Source organism: Pseudorasbora parva, chromosome 2 (genome assembly GCF_024679245.1).
Source record: "Pseudorasbora parva isolate DD20220531a chromosome 2, ASM2467924v1, whole genome shotgun sequence".
NCBI lineage: Eukaryota > Metazoa > Chordata > Actinopteri > Cypriniformes > Gobionidae > Pseudorasbora > Pseudorasbora parva.
The window spans coordinates 36,287,005-36,307,575 of NC_090173.1; the positions used below are offsets into that span (position 1 = coordinate 36,287,005).

The 20,571-nt window shown below is 36.7% G+C and overlaps 2 protein-coding genes across 4 annotated transcripts; both read left to right on the forward strand.

The window, feature by feature from the left end:
• Positions 1-347: 347 nt before the first annotated feature.
• On the forward strand, positions 348-4,702 carry zgc:86896 (uncharacterized protein LOC415190 homolog). The gene is made up of 10 exons (XM_067418707.1): positions 348-602; positions 988-1,068; positions 1,336-1,440; positions 1,937-2,159; positions 2,257-2,364; positions 2,456-2,662; positions 2,859-2,934; positions 3,823-4,016; positions 4,138-4,228; positions 4,324-4,702. Exons 2-10 carry the CDS (start codon positions 1,005-1,007, stop codon positions 4,327-4,329), a joined length of 1,074 nt encoding a protein of 357 aa, XP_067274808.1. The 5' UTR covers positions 348-602; positions 988-1,004; the 3' UTR covers positions 4,330-4,702.
• A 665-nt stretch (positions 4,703-5,367) lies between these two features.
• On the forward strand, positions 5,368-19,524 carry wipi1 (WD repeat domain, phosphoinositide interacting 1). 3 transcript variants are annotated; one of them, XM_067418686.1, is made up of 13 exons: positions 5,368-5,740; positions 6,980-7,062; positions 7,887-8,056; positions 8,214-8,310; positions 9,141-9,238; positions 9,362-9,454; positions 13,230-13,300; positions 13,453-13,560; positions 13,663-13,827; positions 13,912-14,019; positions 15,254-15,384; positions 15,464-15,615; positions 18,720-19,524. In XM_067418686.1, the coding sequence occupies exons 1-12, from the start codon at positions 5,661-5,663 to the stop codon at positions 15,577-15,579; spliced, it is 1,320 nt and encodes a 439-aa protein (XP_067274787.1). In that variant the 5' UTR covers positions 5,368-5,660; the 3' UTR covers positions 15,580-15,615; positions 18,720-19,524. The 3 variants fall into 3 exon arrangements, with proteins under 3 accessions (XP_067274787.1, XP_067274776.1, XP_067274783.1); XM_067418675.1 differs by having other exon boundaries at positions 15,464-15,564; XM_067418682.1 differs by having other exon boundaries at positions 7,890-8,056; positions 15,464-15,564.
• The last annotated feature ends 1,047 nt before the right edge of the window (positions 19,525-20,571 follow it).

Consider the following 20,571-nt stretch of genomic DNA (forward strand, 5'->3'; position numbering starts at 1 on the left):
TATAGGCTACTTTGAAGAGTTTTGGTGACCATTGACATCTCTATTGTGTGGAATAAAAATACACAGATTTTTTTTAAATATGCTTTATGCTCCACAGAAGAAAGAAATAGAAAGAAATAGAAAAGTTCAGTGGGGCTTGATTTTGTCTATCAGGAATTGATTGGATTGTTAGATGCTTGGATGCTTGTGATGTGCTATTTCTGTGACGATGTCATATGAGTAACAGGTTGTCCTGCCCTCACGCCTGTCAGAGATGTTGTTGCAAGGGAGTGGAAGTTATTTTGATTAAAGATTTTGAGGGCACATGAAAATTACAATCTGCACAATAAATCATTTATAATAAACACTGCAATACTCCATAAAAATAGGAGTAGTCCATTTTGATTTCATGAGGATAAGACTGGACAGGCCAGGTGCCTATATCAGAACATAAAGACACACCCTCTCTTATCTCCTCCCTGCTGCTTCTGCAGCCCTTCCTGCCACTGCTCAATTTCATTCGTGTCGACTGCCCAGAGTCCACGAACATAGCCTTCTAAAAGCTCTTCAGCACAAGGAAAAAGGACATATCCCTATCTAGCAAAAGACTGAAAGAGATAAAGGTGAGGGCATGTTGTTTGCTGTGCAAATCTGCAATCACTACTCAGTCATACCAATGTACCATAACTTAAAAGGAAAATGTGGGAATTGGATAGAGAAGAATGGCTCTTTTCTGGCACTAGAAACTGTAACATGTTTGTAAAATGTATTTAAATCACTTGAACTTGTGGATATGTTGTATTCTGGTAGTGACACTTTATCTTGTAAAATGTGAATATAGTAAAAATAAAATCTGAATGAATATGCTGTAAATAATTTGGCTCACCATTTTTTTTTTATTAAAACAGGAATATTTGGGTGGAGTACTCCAAACTAACAGCACTCTTTCCTTATTTAGTCACATTCTCATGATTGCATACTCTTGCTAACACCTGTGGTGCATTCCAGGGTCTCCTTGTTGAAACATGTCCCTCTATAGCTTTGGATTGGAGCCTCTGTCCTGTCATGCCTGGAACAAAGACCGAACACGTAAGAGCAAACTAGTTGAGCTACATTTCAATATAAATTACATCCCCTCAGGCTCTTAATGTTGCAGCCTGCAGTTCAATTTTCATCCATTAACATCTACTCAGAGGAATATCAGATTATCTTTGGGACAAAAACATGCACTCACTCATTTGTACACATCATTTTGCTTGGAACTTACTACAATAGTTTTGCTTTATACATGGATTTTTGTTCACAAGAAATTCCAAAATATAATCTTTCTCAAAAATCCAATGTTGTTTTTATTAGAAATCGCCATTAGCCCCAACAGCAATGATGTGCACATTTACCAAAAGAAAGAAAAGGACTGGATTAAGATTCATGAACTAACAGAGCACAGTGGGCGAATCACAGGTAAGATAAAAGAGAACAGCTGCGACATTAGTCATTAACCCACTGATACTGTGAAACTCACCCATAAACCAAACATTATCCTAGCGCTCCAATGAAGTGCATGAACTAAACCACTGTAAACAGTGCAAGTCTATGTTTGAGTTCTGTGCTACTGGCATTTATTAGTTGCAATAAAACGGAAAGTAGTGAGTTTTTTTCTTCCATGTGATGTACATCCCAGATGATCAATTGTAGGGAAAAAAGTATGCAGTGGATTGTAAGGAAGGGGTGTGTGGTTTAAGATCGAGTTATGAAATTTTGAATAAAAATGATAAGATAAATAAATAAAATCACAACAAATAAAATAAAATCAAATTTAATTAAACATGGATATAGTTCACAATTTTTTTTTAAAAATTACACACTTTAAATATTACTAAAACTGCACAATAAAGCACTAATTAAAATCTTTCCATTTAGATTCTAATAATAAATGAACATAACTAACCATTTTTAGGGATTGACTGGGCCCCAGAGTCCAACCGTATCGTCACATGTGCCTCCGATAGGAATGCCTATGTGTGGACACTTAAGGATGGGGTTTGGAAGCCAACACTAGTGCTGGTTCGCATCAATCGAGCTGCCACATGTGTCAAGTGGTCACCTCTTGAGAACAAGTTTGCTCTTGGAAGTGGAGCCAAACTTATTTCAGTGTGCTACTTTGAAAAAGAAAATGACTGGTGAGACTTGCTTGTATAATATAATTTATTGCTTATACTATTTTATTATGCATTATCTCCTAACTTGTACCGTCTCTGTTCATGACTGAATCTATAGGTGGCTGAGTAAGCATATCAAGAAACCCATTAACTCCACCGTTCTGAGTCTAGACTGGCATCCCAACAACATGCTGCTGGCGGCTGGCTCCGCTGATCTCAACTGCAGGTTTGATTATCGGGATGATATTGAGACTATTTGTGCTGCACAGTGTTCATCTTCAAAACTTTTTTTTTGTAACATTTTTTTGTTGTCACAGAATTTTTTCTGCGTATATCAAGGACATTGAGGACAGGCCTGGACCAACACCATGGGGATCCAAAATGCCTTTTGGGGAGTTGCTTCTGGAGTATAAGGAGTGCGGTGGCTGGGTCCACAGTGTCTGTTTCTCTCCATCTGGTGATGCTCTAGTCTGGGTTAGCCACAACAGTGCCATCAGTGTAGCAGATGCCTCGCAGGGAAAAGAGTAATACCAAGAATTACATATAACAATTATCTTAGTAAAAGTCCCTTTTCATATACACAGAAAGTAAAAGCAGAATAATACTAAATATCCTTGAATTCTATGCATCTGTTAAAAACACTGCCTGAAAGTAATAATATGCACAGCATGACCTTTAGCCCTTTTAGATCGCCCACATATGAAATTTTGTGCATTGCAGGGTTACTCAGCTGAAAACAGGACATCTTCCATTGCTGAGTGTGCTGTATGTCAGTGAGACTGAGATTGTAGCTGCGGTAAGACATTGATAATAATAAGATATGTTTCTTAAAGTGTTAGTTCACCCAAAAATGAAATTTATGTCATTAATGACTCACCCCAATGTTGTTCCACACCCGTAAGACCTCCGTTCATCTTCGGAACACAGTTTAAGATATTTTAGATTTAGTCAGACAGCGTATCTAAGTGTATGCACACTATATACTGTCCATGTCCAGAAAGGGAAAAAAAACAACATCAAAGTAGTCCATATGTGACATCAGTTGGTTCATTAGAATCTCTTGAAGCATCGAAAATACATTTTGGTCCAAAAATAACAAAAAATACGACTTTATTCAGCATTGTCTTCTCTTCCGCGTTTGTTTTTAAACCTCAAATAAAGATTAAAACGGTTGTGAATCAGCGTATTGATTCATGATTTGGATTGCCAAACTGCCAAACTGCTGAAATCACGTGACATTGGTGATCCGAATCATGAATCAATCCGCTGATTCATAATCGTTTGAATCTTCATTTGAGGTTTGAAAACAAACGCGGAAGAGAAGACAATGCTGAATAAAGTCGTAGTTTTTGTTATTTTTGGATCAAAATGTATTTTCGTGCTTCAAGAGATTCTAATGAACTAACTGATGTCACATATGGACTACTTTAATTATGTTTTTATTCCCTTTCTGGACATGGACAGTATAGTGTGTATAGATAGTGTGTAGATACGCTCTCGGACTAAATATAAAATATCTTAAACTGTGTTCTGAAGATGAATGGAGGTCATATGGGTGTGGAACAACATTAGAGTCATTAATGACATAAATTTCCTTTTTTGGTGAACTAACCCTTTAAGCATTAAATCAGCATAGTAGAATGATTTCTGACACATCATGGGACATGTGTGTGTTGGATCTTAGGGCCACGACTGTTGCCCTTATCAGTTCTCATACAAGGGTCCTGGATGCTTGGAGTTTGTGAAGAAAGTGCACATTCACAAGCAGAGCTCCAGGGGAAATGTGTCTGCCATGCAGCATTTCCGTAATCTGGACAAAAAAGCAACTGCTGAGGAGGAAGACACTGATTTGGGAAGTCTGCATCAGAACAGCATCACGTAATAAAGGCTTGTTGCCTGCCGGCACATAAGATCTTAGTCTTTTTGAATATCTTTTGGATTATGCTAAGATTTTAGAGAAACTGTATTGCAATTTGCTAAGACTTTGTTTCTACTATAGCCAACTATGTATTCTGGAAGGGCTGAAGGCTAAGGTGGAGAAATTCAGCAGTGTGTCTTTAGATGGTGCCATGGTTGTCTGGGATTTAAAGGTATTCTATTGTCATGAAACAACATGTGAACCAATTCAATATTACTGTTAAAATCTATATTGTTTGTACTTAATGATTTTTCCTGTTATTTTTAGCACTGAAACACCAAGGGATCTGGAGAGAGAAAACAATACTAATCTGGGACCATCTTTCTTATTTGTTTGTTTGTTTTCTCAGACACCGTTTGTTTCAGTATTAACTGCAATACACATTTCAAAATAATTGTTGCTTCTTGATATTATTGTGATGTACTGGTGGGATGTCTGATCCCAAACTTGTTACATTCAATAACGTTTGTGCAGTATTAATGAATCTAAACAGTGAAAAAAAAAAAAAAGGATCATTATACCAAAAAGAGAATTAACCCTGTATGAAATGCACATTTACTGTTCCAATTTTGCTGCTAATGTAAGAAATATTAGAGAATCTGGATTTTTTAATACTTAAAAAACTATTAAAAACGTTGATGTTGTTGATGTGGATGTTTTGTCTTTTTTTCCCCTCTGTAATGGAACACTTGCTAGTACAGCACCTCAACCAAAGTTTGTTAGACACAAATGACTATGCAAATGACTGATATACTGAAGAGTGAGTTTGTAAGAGTACTGACCAAAAACATTTGACTGATGGGGCAAAAAGTAAGTTTAACAGCAGAACATTTCCTTGACAGTATCAACACTGTTTATTTTAAATAAATAGAATTTTAATAAAACATGCATACAAACGTTTTAACCGAGTAATAACAAACTGTAGGCTACGTTTATGACACGTGTTTTATTTATGTTATTTTATTTTTTTCTCTTTCTGAATAATGGCTACTGAACTTGCTTTTTGTATACAAATATGCCAGGCAGGCCAGGATGTCAAGAATCACGTGATGGCGTTTAAGAAATGGCGAATCAGAAACTAGTCGCAGAAATGAATCTTCCTAAGACTAATAAATATTGCACGAACGGGCATGGCAGGAATACAATTCTATGAGTGAATCTTTCTTTCATGGATATATTACTGAAATATGCTACAGCAAACCCAAACCACTCCCACTTTTGACTTAATTCCGCACTCACAGCCAATCCGCGTCTATCTTATTCCCCTCAACCAATCAGTGCTCAGCCGGACGACAACACAGCGCATTTTCCTTCAACCACTATGTGATGTTGATGTGACGCAACAACTATCAGCTGGTTTTGTTTTGCTTCATTCTCTATGATCTGCTTGAAGTCGTAAATGTACAGAAACTTGCGTTTTAACTGATTGATGTGAGGCAGAAGAATATCTGAAGCGTTTGAGTAGATTTGTCTTCCACTTTATTCGGACCTTCCCGTTTTTCTTTAGTTGGTCTCCGCTTTGCCACTATCTTTCCAAGAGGTCCAACCGATCCCAGGCCTCCGATCCAGGGCGGAGGGAGGGAAGGAGGTCGTTGGGAATCGGGATGGAGACCGGGGAGGGAGCCGACGGTCCTGGCGGGCCGGGGCCGGGGCCGTGCTGCGTCTCCTTCAACCAAGACTCCACGTAAGCATCATCTGCCGAATCGGCTATTTCTAAAATGCTATTACAGCGAATTACCTTACAAGAGCTAATGCCACCTCTGCTTAAAGGATTGTCCGCTATTTGTTGTATGTTTTGATTATTACATATCTATAAAAAGCCAGTCACTATGTTATAACGGTGTTTTACATGCATGATATGATAGATGAGCTTAATGTTGTTTCAGCACAGTTTTTTTTCTCAATTATTGTACAATGTTTTAAGCAGAAGGGTTTTAATGGAATTTAAATACTAAATGATATACTAAAATATAATCGAAAAAAATATTAATATAATAATATTACTTTTCGATTAGATATTTTACTTATGGATTAGATATGAGTCTTGTACATGATTTTTATATAGGAGAAAGTGAATGTTTGTCTTTCCCTTTTTCATGTTTTCTCACAAGTAGAGCAGAATTTGCAGGATTGTGAGATTCTATTGATCAGTCACAGTCTCCTGACAAGATGACCCACTCGTGTCCTCTTTTCTAGTGGTTGTTGTTCACACTTGTTTCTTGTCTTAAAGGTCAAGCACAGCAAATCAAACATGAAACATGATACACACTACATTAGAAAAATCTGAATTATGTTATTATATATATATATATAGGTAAAGGTATAACAGTCACAGTGGTAATTACCAACACATGTCAGATGCAGTCCTGCTGTAAACACAAGGTTTGTTTTGGGTTTTAGCAGTGTAGTCAGTAATGGTGAAGACATATTTATGTTTGTCAATACAACAAAAAAAGGACATGCTAAGCACAGGATCTGACATGAACAGCTTTTTCTAGGGGAATAAAGGGCCTGCAAAACAGATGTGAGCCCAGACCTCAATGTAACAGACCTCAACCTTCCTGGTTATATGTTAGCCAAATGATTACAATCAACCTTTATTAAGAATAACACTAAACGTTTCTATCTTGAGTCAGGACCGTGTTGTATTAGGATTTTAAAAGGACTTTGCTGGCCTCTTACGATAGTTTCTGCTTTGGCCGTTGCATCTGTGTTTTTATTCATTATATGTTGCATCAGCCTTTTGACCTGCTTTGCTATAAACCAAACAAAAACAGACTTCATCATATTATACTGTATTATGATTTTTATACACAAGCTAACTAGTAAGTGAAAATAACTGAACAAAGGAAAATAACTGATAAATAAGTGATGTACGCATTTAACAGATTTGATAAAGCATCAGATCTTGTTGTTTTTCCAGGTCTTTGGCTGTGGGCACCAAAACTGGATACAAACTATTCTCTGTGACCTCTGTGGACAAACTGGACTGCATTCATGAGAGTAGTGAGACATTTTCCCATTCTTTTTTTGTGTGAACTGGATATAAATGGCAAGTATGGTTGTCTGCAAAACTACAGTGCAATAGGAGGAACCATCATGTGCCATATAATGTAGTTATCATTGGGTGTAGTCACTTTCTATCAAGACACTTAACAAATACATTGAAAATGCCATCTCATTTCCTTGGCATTTTGTTGAGAAAGATAAGAGAAGATATTTGACTTTGAAAACTGTTTGGAGAAAGTTTGTCTATGTATGTGACCCGTGGTTGTGTTGAGGGCATAAAGTTGTCTGTTTTTATGGGGTTAAAATAGCCAGTTGATTTATGTTACATGGGGGCAATGTCTTGTGTTTGAGATTGTATCTGCAGTCCACTACATAGATTTCTGCCAGGTAAAAAGCCAAAGACAGAGAAGCCTGTTTTACTGATGTGTGTAAAATAAAATCATATGGTCATAATTTACCATAATGTAATGATAACAAAGAGTCTAAATAAAATGGGAAAGAAAGTAGCATAATATCTTCAGCTTCATATAATTGACATACTGTACATATTATTTCTTCGGAAATAAAGTGGGATTTTTTGTTTTCTGTCAAGCTGCATTTTTTTACACTGATTATTAAGTGTACATTATGGCTTATTTATATTTAAACAATGATTTAATGAGAAAATAACAGCATTGAATGGTAGTTCCCCTTTAAATGTAGCTCATCCTTTTAAAATAATTAGGCATTTAAAATAACCACAAAGTGCATGTACCTCAACTACATGTGTCTGCTTTAGTTTATGGTTCTGCTAATGTGTTCTTTTCTCTTCTCCCATTCAGCAGAAACTCCAGACGTGTATATTGTGGAAAGGCTTTTCTCCAGCAGCCTGGTTGTGGTGGTGAGTCAGTCTATGCCACGTCGCATGAATGTCTACCACTTCAAAAAGGGCACGGAGATTTGCAACTACAGCTACTCGAACAACATTCTTGCAGTGCGTCTCAACAGACAGGTAAACACATCACAGCTGTGCTGCAGCAAGGCACCTGCCACTTATCAGTTATAAAGCTTCTGGACTAGATGAATGGTTGTCTGTGATATTTTGTAGTGGAAATGTTTGGTTTGTTTGTGAATATGTAATTTGTTTGTGCGTTTTTCCCCCGTGGCAGAGACTGGTTGTCTGTCTGGAGGAATCCATCTATATTCACAATATAAAAGATATGAAACTCCTGAAAACCCTTCTCAACACACCATCTAACCCATCAGGTAAGAAAAAAAAAAAAAAAATAGAATTACAATTTTTAACTGTCTGTGTAAATCTGTATAAATACTAAAGGTGTCATGAACTGGCTTTTTTATGTTTTATACTGTTTTCTGAGGTCAACTAATGATGTTCGTATGGTTACATCATGTCCCGCACAATCGGTGGATATAAGCGCGAACACACACACACACACACACACACACACACACACACACACACACACACACACACACACACACACACACACACACACACACACACACATGTGCGTGTCCAGATCAAGAAAGGAATATTATTTCACTATAGCCTGTCTAGAAAATACTTAGCCCTTGGACTACTATTACATATAAAAAAAGACATTTTACACACATAAGTTTGTTGCACTATGCCAGTTGGATCCAATAAAGAAGGCACACCATTGTGTCTGCAAATCCAGCACCTGAGACATTTTTACAAACAATTCCGCAGTGAAATGAAGCAAACAAACGTGTATGGTCTTCCCCATACTGAGCTGGAACTTCATTAAAAAGAAATGAAGTATCACACATTTAGGTGCACATTTAGGATCCAAAGGAAGCTTATGCAGCTACTGTGTTCTTCCACAATATCTTGCTATCTTCTTCAGCATGTTTATTGCTGCTGGTTAGCGTGATCAGACGAGTCAGTGGGCAGGGCTACTGAACTACACATGCTTATTATTCTGTTTTCAGCTCGTAAACTTACAGGATAATCTTATATTACCATGACCTTTATATATCAAAAGCTCTAGGGAAAGTTGATTTCTCAGTTCATCACCTCTGTAAACTATTAACCCACCCATGTGTTTCTGTAGGTCTCTGTGCTCTCTCCATCAACCATTCCAACTCTTTCCTGGCATATCCAGGCAGTGACACCATCGGAGAAATTATTGTCTATGATGCCAACAATCTGGTAAAAATACTGGCCAAGAAACTGTTTAGCTGCTCATTTTGAGACAAATGCCTGATCTTCAGTCTCGATGCAGTATATAAATCTTTTTGTTTGTTTTATGCTTGTGTGTCTTTGTCTGCTCAGAGCACTGTGACCATGATTCCAGCTCATGACAGTCCACTGGCCGCCATCACCTTCAGTGCCTCCGGCACCAAACTGGCCAGTGCTTCTGAAAGGGTAAAGATCCACTTTTAATATAGAAACACAGCTGGGTGAATTTCAAGAAACCAGTCAATAACACATCCGGGTCAAAAACACTTTACAATAAGGTTCCATTAGTTAACATTAGTTTATGTATTAACTAACATTAACTAACAATGAGCATGTTTACATGCACCCCAGTAAGCTGATTACTCAAAAAAAATCAGCTTATTGAAATAACCAATTTTCCCGTTTACATGCAAACCAAAAAACTGACAACGCAAGTACACCGCGTTTACATGACTTTATTAATAAACTGGGTTATTTCCTTGTAATGACGTCAAAAATAATAATGTCTGTATCTGACTCTGAGTATTCCAAATGTTACGTCAGTTGTGATGTTAAAGGTCCCATTCTTTGCAATTCCATTTTTCAAACTTTAGTTAGTGTGTAATGTTGCTGTTAGAGCATAAATAATACCCGTAAAATTATAAAGCTCAAAGTTTAATGCCAAGCGAGATATTTTATTTAACAGAAGTTCCCTTTCAAACCCTACAGCGAACGGCCGGTTTGGACTACACCGCTGCACTTCCTGCTTTAATGACGCAACTAAAACCGTTTGTTGACTAACCCTCCGCCCACAAGAACACGCAAATTGGTTGTCCTTTTGCTCTCGCAGGTCGAGAATAGGAAGCGTTGTTTTTGTAGAGTGTGTTGTTCGCCATGCCATTGAAACGCTGTTATTTTCATCCCGGAGTCAAATCACCTTTGTTTGGCCTTCCCACGGACGATGTACGAGATCAATGGCTACAGTTTATGGTTAACTCGGTTCCGGAAAATTATAATCACAATTTAAAACTATGTGCAGCACATTTTGCTGAGGACTGCTTCCTCAATCTCAATCAGTTTAATGCCGGATTCGCAGAAAGATTATTCTTAAAAGATGACGCAGTTCCCTCTTTGTCTGGAGACGGCGTTGTTTATGGTGCACAACCGGTAAGTGTATTTTATTATTTAAGTTGGTCCGTTTAACAGTTTATGTAACTCATGACACAAAGTGCAACGCTGTTTAGCTTTGTTAACTAACGTTAGATGGTAATTGAAACTAATCCGAAAAATTTAGCACAAAAAAGTGTAGTAATTCATTCAGAGACCATCAATTGTTGGTGTTTGTAATGATCAGTTTAAACTACTGAATAGCTTACCATTCTGAAACATCCAGCAAAAGTCTTTCCTGAGCAGGTTGTAATCGATCCTCTTCGATATTCTCTGGGTCTGATTCTGGCTCAAATTGATAAGGCACTATAGACTTTTTTTGCAATAACATTGAGCGCGCATATCTACCCTAAGAGGCGGGACCTTTCCGTGCAACGTGCACTAAGCTGCTGTCCAATCACAGCGCGGGAAGCGCTGGCCTAATCAGAACTCGTTACGTGTTTCTGAAGGAGGGACTTCATAGAACAAGGAAATCATCAGGCCGTTTTTAGGACAGAGGAAACAGCGCTGTACAAATATGTAAATTGTGTGAAAAATACTGTTTTTTTTACATGCGAAACATAAACTCGTTATATTGCACACTGTAAACATAATCAAAGCTTCGAAAACACGCAAAGAATGGGACCTTTAAATAAAGCACCGTGTCAGCGGGAGATTAACGGCTCATATTATCCCTCATGCAGTTACAGATGCAGCGTTTTAACCTCTTCTGCTGCATGAGATGAGAACACATCTTAAAAGAGTCTGCGTTTGTGATATATGTCCTTATTTCATGCAAAAATCTAGTTTGCTCTGTCTGGATGCGTTTAAATCTGCACGAAGTTTGCGTTTTTTGTCATCTATCACACATGCGTACATCAATAAGCCGACAGAAAGCAGGTTAATGCATTTACATTCAGCACGAAATCGCGGTAAAAGGAAAAAAACTACCTGTTCCGACCGTTTATGCTTCAGCCGTTTATGACCTTATGCCGATAAAAGAAAACGGATTACTGGGTTTACAAGACCATGTTCATTGTCGGCTTATTAGGCATTATCGGCTTAAGAACGTGCATGTAAACGCACCCAGTGTGTCTGTCACAAGTATGTCTGTTTCTGTTGTGTTTTTGCTTTGGTCACATGTTCTTTTGTATCAGTTTCCCGCCACTTGTCTGTTTCCATAGTCACCCTCGTTAGTCTAGTTTAGTTCAGCTGTGTCTTGTTGTTGTCTAGTTGGTGTTTGTTGTTCTGGTTCATGGTCATTTAAATAAAAGCCTATCTCTTTGGAAGTCCTGGATCTCCTCATCTCTGAAAGATGAGGATTTTTCTGCCGGGACTTTTTACTACGCCGAGTCGAAGTACTCTCAGAAGTGCTATTCCGCTATACATTATAGTTCTCCTTTTTAATCCGCTTAGAAAAGTGCCGCGTTTTATTTTGTGTCACCATACTAGGTCGTTCAACTATTCGTGTAACTGTATTTAAATAGGGAAAACGTGGAGGTGTTTGGTCGCTTCTAACTTGATCTCTGTTTGGTACTATAGTAAATGAACTGGGCTTAGAGGGCTAAGCTAAATGCTATCAGATCGTCACCGCGCATCAGAGCGATTAAGTGCACACACTCAGACGAGAGAGGTATGTATCAACTCGTTTTAGTTAAGGGAATAACAGTTTAATATGAAAAATGGGGGTGTCAGAACAAAGAAACACGTGAAAACAAACTGAAAGTCTATGAACAAAACTATACAGAATGGTGACACAATGAACAATTAATTTGTTACAGTATATATTATTCTTTCTTGATGTTAATAAAAACAACTGTTCGTTGTTAGTTTATGTTTGGCTTAGGGCCATTAAATAATCTTAACATACAGCTTTTGATTTTAATAACATATTGATACACATTAAAGTTAACATTAACTAAGAAAAATAAATGCTATAAAAGTGTTTTTCATTGTTAGTTCATGTTAACTAATGTAGTTAACTAATGTTATTGTAAACTGATGCCGAAATTATATTTTGCCTGCTTTTGGTAGCATTAAGGTTTTTTGCATTGGGATTATTTTAATGTCAGTAAAGCACATCCCACTACAGAGCCCTCAAAGGGATATGGTGAAGAAAAAAAATATCAGATGGGAGGAAAAAATATTTGGCAATGTTTTTTTAATCTCTCTTCCCCTGCGAAAATTAGCATTCACCACAAGCGAACGCAAAATTTCTTGAGGGAAGGCAAAACATTGCGAGAGAACGCAAAAGCATTGACATTATTTTTCCTCCCATCTCATATTTTTTCCCCCACCATCATGTCCTCCCTTGTCCATACCCCACATTGTCATTACCATAATAAAGCAACCAAAAAAAAATCTAATTTTCAAAATTACCAAATTTTCATCATGCAAAAAATATAATTTTTTACCTATTTTTTAAGGGCGGTATTTGTTATTGGGCTTTTATTCTTATTTAAATAAAAACATAATATTTAGTTGTAATTATAATAATTGTTTCTTTTTAAATGTAATTTAATTGTATGACCTCTCCACAGTCTCCAGTTGTTTGTGATTTATTGAATAAGAATTTCTACATAACATTTTTCCTCCCACGTCATATTTTTTTCCTTCACCATGTCCCTTTAGAAATCAAGTGTCACAATGAAAAATTATGTTTTAAAATATGTTTTGTTTTCTTTAGGCAAAATGTATAATTTTTTGGTGTTATTTTTTCTTTGGATTTATGGGGTGAAATGCAACCCAGATGTGTTTATGAGAGATTCACATACCTTATACCTTATACACAAACATAGACTCCAGGCATCTGTCCACTTCTTTTTTTCCATCTCAGGGCACAGTGATTCGAGTCTTCTCCGTTCCAGAGGGACTGCGCTTGTTTGAGTTCCGGCGGGGGATGAAAAGGTACAATGATGATGATGATGATTCCAAAGCTCCTAGTGAACATTGAAGACACTTTGGTCATACAGCAAGAGTTGAGAGACATTTGTGTAAACTGTGTATGTCGAGTTTGTTTTGTGTTTGCTTTTGACCTTTGTGTGTCTGTGTCACCAAAGGTATGTCAACATCAGCTCCCTTTCCTTCAGCCCGGATGCTCAGTTCCTCTGTGCCTCAAGCAATACAGAGACGGTGCACATTTTCAAGCTTGAACAGCACAGCCCAAGGTATCGGAAATGCTCCCTGCTACCAGTGTAATTGCCTCTTTTTTACTGACAAATCTCAGTGTTTGTTTATGTTCATTCAGGTTGTTTGTGTCTCTCTTGCAGTGGGGATGAGGAAGCTCCCTCTTGGTCAACATATGTAGGTAAGATGTTCACAGCAGCCAGTAGCTACCTCCCAGCACAGGTGTCAGGCATGATGAGTCAAGACCGAGCCTTCGCAACTGTCCGTCTCCAGATGGCCGGTCAGAAGAACGTCTGTGCCCTGGCAACGTGAGTCCTGCAGTCATTACACAGCAATCTAGAATGCTTAACATAGTATTTACTGAAAAAAAACCTATTTACTTTACCAATCAGAATCCAGAAGCTTCCACGTTTGCTTGTGGCCTCCTCTGATGGGCAGCTATTCATCTATAACATTGACCCTCAAGATGGGGGTGAGTGCACTCTGATTCAGAAGCACAGGTGAGTCTTCACTCTTTTTTTTAAAACAAATTAATTATTATAAGCTGTGTGGTATGTTATCAAAAACAGCACATAAAATAAATTAAATAAATTTTTGTTTTTGTGCTGTACATACTTTCCTGCTGGATTCCATTGTAAGTGCTCAGGCAGCTGGAGAAAAGGCTTCAACGTTTAAATCTGTTCACTAAAAAAATTTCAGATCGGTTTACTTATTAGGTCAATGACTTTTTCTGCATTTTACATCATCATGCCAGTGGATGGCGACAAGTAACTGTCTTTAATGATTGAGCCATCGAGTCTGAGTCAAGTGATTCATTGAAAAAGCAATTAACAAAATAAGTCTCATTCAAATTTACATGCCTACAATTCTGAGATACTGCGGAAAATGTGTTTATTAAGATGCATGTGTTTTCCCCCACAAATAAATAGTTTTATTATTGTTAATAAAATAATTTTGGTCAATTGAAATGAAGCTAAAATAAAATATAATTAAGTTAAATCTTAAATTTAACCATGGAAACTTACTGATGTTGAAAATAGTAGAGTTACTAAATTTTAAATAACAAAATATTAAATATTGAAGCTTAATGGACCGTTTTCACAGACTCATCAGTATATCGTGTGAGGGTGTTTCTAATACAGCTTATAAGTATAAAAAACCTAAAAGATGACAAAAGCACATCACAAAATGACTAAAACTTAAACAAAAACGCAAACTGAAAATATGAACATAAAAGTGATTTCAAAATCTTAATACATAATATAATAGTGTATAAATAATACTAAAATAACACTGTAAATAGCAACAAAAATCTAAAAAATTTTTGTATCCCTCCAGTTAAATGTGGGACATAACTTACCAATGTATAAAAACAAAAAGGCCTAAGTAAATTAATAGTATCTTAGTTAATTTTAAATGTGTATTGGCAGCATTACGTTTTACACCTTCATAATTCTTCCATCCCTGAATGATTTTGACTCACATGCGCAAACAACATGCCTACTCTTGTTCAGTCGCTGACTCAGCAAATCCTTGTTCATGAATGAGATGACCCAATTCATTCAATCCATTTACGAACAAGAGGTCTTGATGTGGTAGTAGCAACTTGTGCATATTTTTAAAGCGCAGCAGTTTTTAAAATTCATGTTTGAGCTATTTATATTGTAGAACGAATAATGAAAGTCTCTTTATAACCACAGACCTTATTGTACTGATATTGCCTTCAACCCTCAGGTTGTTTGGATCAGATAAGGAGTGGGAGGAGACAGAGAAATCTGAACTCACGGAGCCACCGCAAGCATGCCAGTCATATGCTGCCACTGTGGCCATCCCCACCTCTGGACCCGTTACAGCCACTCTCACAGGTACCACAACACCCTTAAACACACAAATTCATTTACATTTGAGCTCATCTTCATGATCACCCAACTGTGTTCTTCTCAGGGTACTCAGAGGATGGGGGAGCTAAGAAGGGCGAAGTGATTCCCGAGCACGAGTTTGCAGCAGGGCCTGTGTGCCTGGACGACGAAACGGAATTTCCTCCCGTGAGCATTCGCTAACCTCCGCAAGTCAAAGCGCTGGTGTTCTATTCCAGTGTATGTCTTGTCCCTCTGTCCACAAGCATTCAAACTAAGTGTGATTTATTATCTTTAACCAAACCAATACCAGCTTGTGCAGGTCTGATGATAGAAAACAGTTCAAAATATTGCATTTTCCCAGGACCAAATATTGCAGTTTAATCCCATAAGAAGCTAAATATGTTTTTTTACTCAACATAAATGAAAAATATCACTCCAAATACCACTTCTTTGAAATATGAAATAATTAAGTATTAGTGGCATTAATCTGTATTTATACTGAAATAATGTTGCATTAATGTAAGTATTTAGCCTAAGTTCATAAATTTCGCTATACTTGATATAGTGACAATAAAGAATCTTGATCTTGATCTTCAGGGTAAATACAAAGTGCGACCATTAATGGTACACTATGAAACTTTTGGCCCTCTAGCGATTAAAAACTGCATACATGTTGCTGAAGAACATTGCTTTGGTTGTGCTTTGGCTCTCGACTGTGCGGATGAATATGTTTATCCTACTGACATTCACTACTATGTCATCCCAAACCCGTAAGAGTTTCGTTCATCTTCAGAATACAAATGAAGATATTTTTGATGAAATCTGAGAACTCCCTGATCCCTCTATAGATAGCAATATAATGAACACTTTCAAGGCCCAGAACGGCATTAAGGACATTGTTAAAATAGTCCACGTGACTCCAGTGGTTCAACCTTAATTTTTTGAAGCTTTTATGAAGACCTTGTTTTTTTTTTTGCGCACAAAGAGTATTCTCAACGTTTAAAAAAAAGTTGAACCACAGGAGTCACATTAACTATTTTAACAATGTCTTTCCTAACTTTCTGGACCTTGAAAGTGTTCATTATATTGATGTCTATGGAGAGGTCAGAGAGTTGGGATTTCCTCAAAAAATATCATCATTTGTGTTCTGAAGATGAACAAAGGTCTTATGGGTTGTGAATGTCATAAGGGTGAGTAATTAATGACAGAATTTACATTTTTGGGTGAAATAAACCGTTAACTCTTTCTCCGCCATTGACAGAAATTTCTGGCTTGCTGTGTTTTCATTGTTATACTGTAGATGTTGAATCTCCTGAATAAAACACAGGTCGAAGAAGAAGCAGAAACAAGTGATAACATATGTAAGCAGATGCATATGTAAGATAATGCGATCATCAACATTAACCAGCATATAAATCAAAACTTACCAAATAAAATGTCGACATAGGATGAGCTATAGGACTGTGCAAGCTTAGGGAGTGTTGTTGATGTATTCAGTCTACTCTATCTATGTTTTGATCATCCTTTTTAATCTGATTTTCTCAGCTTTTTGCTCAAAATGTTGCTTACCCACATTCAAGTTTTGATTAAAAAAAGAAAGCACTAAGCAAGAAAAAAGTTTTTTGTTTAAAAGCAGATGCTCTATTATTTATTTACTTTATATTGCATGTTCAGATATTCATACAACAAAATATTCTGGGGCCCATGAAACTTTTGTGAAAATAATCAAAATGCTGGCGGTGGCTGGCAACTTAAAATAAAATAAAAATAATTGAAACCCTGGCGGGGAAAGAGATATGAGAGTTTAGATGGACAGGATATTAGAAAGCCACATATCGCAATTTATCTGTTCAATGAAATACCTTACTCCCCAATTGAGTAATAACAACACAATTCCAGCGTCGCTTTTACAACATTTCAAATCCCTCAGTTCTTGCCATCTCCGAAAAGCCAAACCATTGTTGAACCTTGTTGTTACAAGCTCTGTCTGACACATTCTCTTTTTGCCAGCAGACTCTCCTCTGTTTGGCTTTTTTTTTAAACGGGTGATTCAACAGAGGTTCAAGTTTTAGAGTGCTCCATGTCAACCAACTAAATTATACCACACCATACATGTGTCAAAGTAGCCGGAGCAACTTGTCCATCCTGTCAGGTCTAAAATATACTTGTAATAGACTTACCATAAAGAATCACACTAGAATGCATTTTGGAAGGATTGATCATATATTGACTTTCTTTATTATTAATTTAAATTTTGTTAATTTTGAACAAAATTAAAGTTACATAGTGTATGTTTAAGCATAATCTTTATTATTAAATAGTAATCTTTACTATTTATATGAACTAATGGCTAAAAAATAGCATTTGTATTTTACATATTGTATTTTTGATCAAATAAACACAGCCTTGGTGGGCATAAGAAACTTCCTTGACGCTTCAAAAATCTTACAGACTCCAAACTTTTAAACAGTACATGTAGCAAATCGAATCATAATTTAAAAACAAGCAGTGACAAATCATCCAAAAGTGTTCCACTTTATATGTATACATCTAAGATGTTGAATAATATTTTCTGACACTAAACCAGTTGTTGCTGTTTTAACCTAATGATATTTCTGATCTTATATGCACGGATGTGAGCAGAAATTAGTTGACTGATCTGTTTGTTTGTGCACAGACAGGACAAAGATATGAATGCATTGAATTCATTCAAGTTATTTGTTTTAATGCCGTAAACGCTGAGTTCATTCATCATCATTGCTACATTAGATAACTATGTAACTATGAGAACTTTTTCTGTTTCAGTTTAAATGTCATTTCAAACACATTTTCGTCTATGCACACACATTCAACATACAGGAGTATTTCACACTACACCTTATATACTGAACAAATCTCTTATCACATTATTTGAATTTTAACGAAGATATTTTACAATGCGATCAATCTCAAGATCAAGTGGAGATACTAGAAATAATGCTTTACATTGATGCAGTGCTCACTTAACTCCACATAGTGGAGCACTTATTGTTGTCCAACAGGCCTTGTTACCGCTAACATTTTTTTTTGATAGATCAGAAACTATAGTCTTTTAGATCATTTAGTAATGGTTGCTTAAATGGAGGAGCTCAGGACTCTGATGTCAGAAGGGTTATCATTTATAAGATATCAGTTTGAACGTACATATTCAAATGCCATTGCTGTTGCTTTTATTTACCTTCCAAGTGTCATTGTGACTAACTGATATGGGTTTTCTTAGCTAGCTCCTGCTGAGATCTGTATCTGTCTATAACACACCCTTGGCTGAGGGAACAATAAAGCTCTGTTCTGGTTTCCGGTAGATAAATTGGTGCCGTGACGGATCTGGGCGAGGCAAGGGGAGACGACCGTGAGAGGGTAGAGAACAGGTGGAGGCCGCTGTCACAGGAGGATCCTCAGTGCATGAGCAAGGACAAACACATAATGATACAAACAAACAAAAAACTAACTTCAGGGTGCTAAATTATTAACGGAACGGTTGAAATGCTAATATCTTAAATTGAGTTGATCAGGGATTTGGGTCGTTGTCACTCAATTCCCTGAAGGGTGTGTTATAAATGAGGTGCATGACTGAAATATAACCACATATAGTTCTAGTTATGTAACACATTGTATTAATTCAGTCGTAATACTGTAGCATTTTATTCGTTTAATTTATAACACCATCATATTGAATCACATAAGAGAAGAGGAATTACTTTTTTATATATGTGTTTTGCTGTATTGATACTTAATATGTTTACATGTTACCATCCTGGATACTAATACAGCGGGATGTTTTGTATGTATGTGCCTATAATATTACTTGTAAAAGTGCAAAGTATTTTGCTGGATTGCTCAAGACCAAAAGATAAAAAAAAGAAATGAATATGTAGGAAATATATTAGGAATGAAATTATGCAAAGCACCTTTTGTCTCCTGTGGTCTTTCCTGTACACTTTTTTGTTACAAAAGAAGAGAATATACACAACCATTCAAAATGTTTCTTTTTTTTAAAATAAATTGTTAGTTTTATTCCGCAAGGATGTATTAAATTGATTAAAACTGACAGTAAATGCATGTATAATTGAAAATATTTCAGTTTCAAATAAAAGCGGTCCTTTTGAACTTTCTATTTATCAAATCAATTTTTCCACAAAAATATTAAGCAGCACAACTCTTTTCAACATTGATAATAATAAGATTTTTTTTCTTGAGCATCACATCATTTTAGAATGTTTTCTGAAGAGTCATGTGACACTGACTCTTCAGAATAAGCTAAAGGGAAAGTTGATTTCTCAATTCATGACCGTTTTAAGTACATTGAGATGCGTTTGTCTTTATTATCCAAAGTTGACAGTCTAGCCTACATTACAGATCTTGAGATCCTTCAATACATATGAAGTGTGAGTTTGCCATCTTTGTATAGCAATCCTTCTTTTTTTTAGTGTAAACAAAGCATGCATGGTCAAAAACACTACAAAAATGACGTAGGATATAAGCTTGTACAAATATGAGCTCATTAAGACTAGAATAATCCCGTGATTATATACTGTTACATCAAGAGTAGCCTATACGAAAGCTATAGAAAACCTTAGAAAGGATCATCATTCAAGTGAACAGGAGAGCTTCAGTAGTGTGAGAAATCAGCTGCACTACACTAATCAATGTTTGTTTTGAAAAGCAAAAGAACATGTTGAGCTTTGGGCAAAATCCAGTCAAAACGAATCGGTTGATCCCACAGTGCTCTGTTCAACTCCTGAGGTCATTTCCAGTTTAAAGGTGATGCATGTATAGGTGATTATTGCACTCTGCACTTGCTTGCAAATTAATATGAACGGGATACTGTTAGTTTATAGGTCAGTGTATTACTTTGCGTCCTGAACGTCTAAAGGCCCAGAGTAACTGATATACAGAGTTCAAATGCAGGGCATGGCATTGAGACAGGACGGGTGTTGTGACAACACAGGCTCGATGCAGCGGATGAAAGTTAAAGGTTAAAGGTCAGAGTGAACAACAGAGCTGATAAGTGCAATGAATGATTTCCCGTCCTGCTCATGCCAGCGCAGGAAAAACAGATGGAAAAGAACTGTTGACGTAAGCACATTTATAAGTCTACATGTATTTAATACGCAGTCTGAAATGATACATGATCTACACATAGCCAGCAACATA

Coding starts and splice junctions, on each gene's coding strand:
- zgc:86896 (XM_067418707.1), top strand. CDS start 1,005: ATGTCCCTCTATAGCTTTGGATTGGAGCCTCTGTCCTGTCATGCCTGG. Junction 1,069..1,335: donor CTGGAACAAAGACCGAACAC/GTAAGAGCAAAC, acceptor TGTTTTTATTAG/AAATCGCCATTAGCCCCAAC. Junction 2,663..2,858: donor GATGCCTCGCAGGGAAAAGA/GTAATACCAAGA, acceptor TGTGCATTGCAG/GGTTACTCAGCTGAAAACAG.
- wipi1 (XM_067418675.1), top strand. CDS start 5,661: ATGGAGACCGGGGAGGGAGCCGACGGTCCTGGCGGGCCGGGGCCGGGG. Junction 8,311..9,140: donor CACACCATCTAACCCATCAG/GTAAGAAAAAAA, acceptor GTGTTTCTGTAG/GTCTCTGTGCTCTCTCCATC. Junction 9,239..9,361: donor TCTATGATGCCAACAATCTG/GTAAAAATACTG, acceptor TTGTCTGCTCAG/AGCACTGTGACCATGATTCC.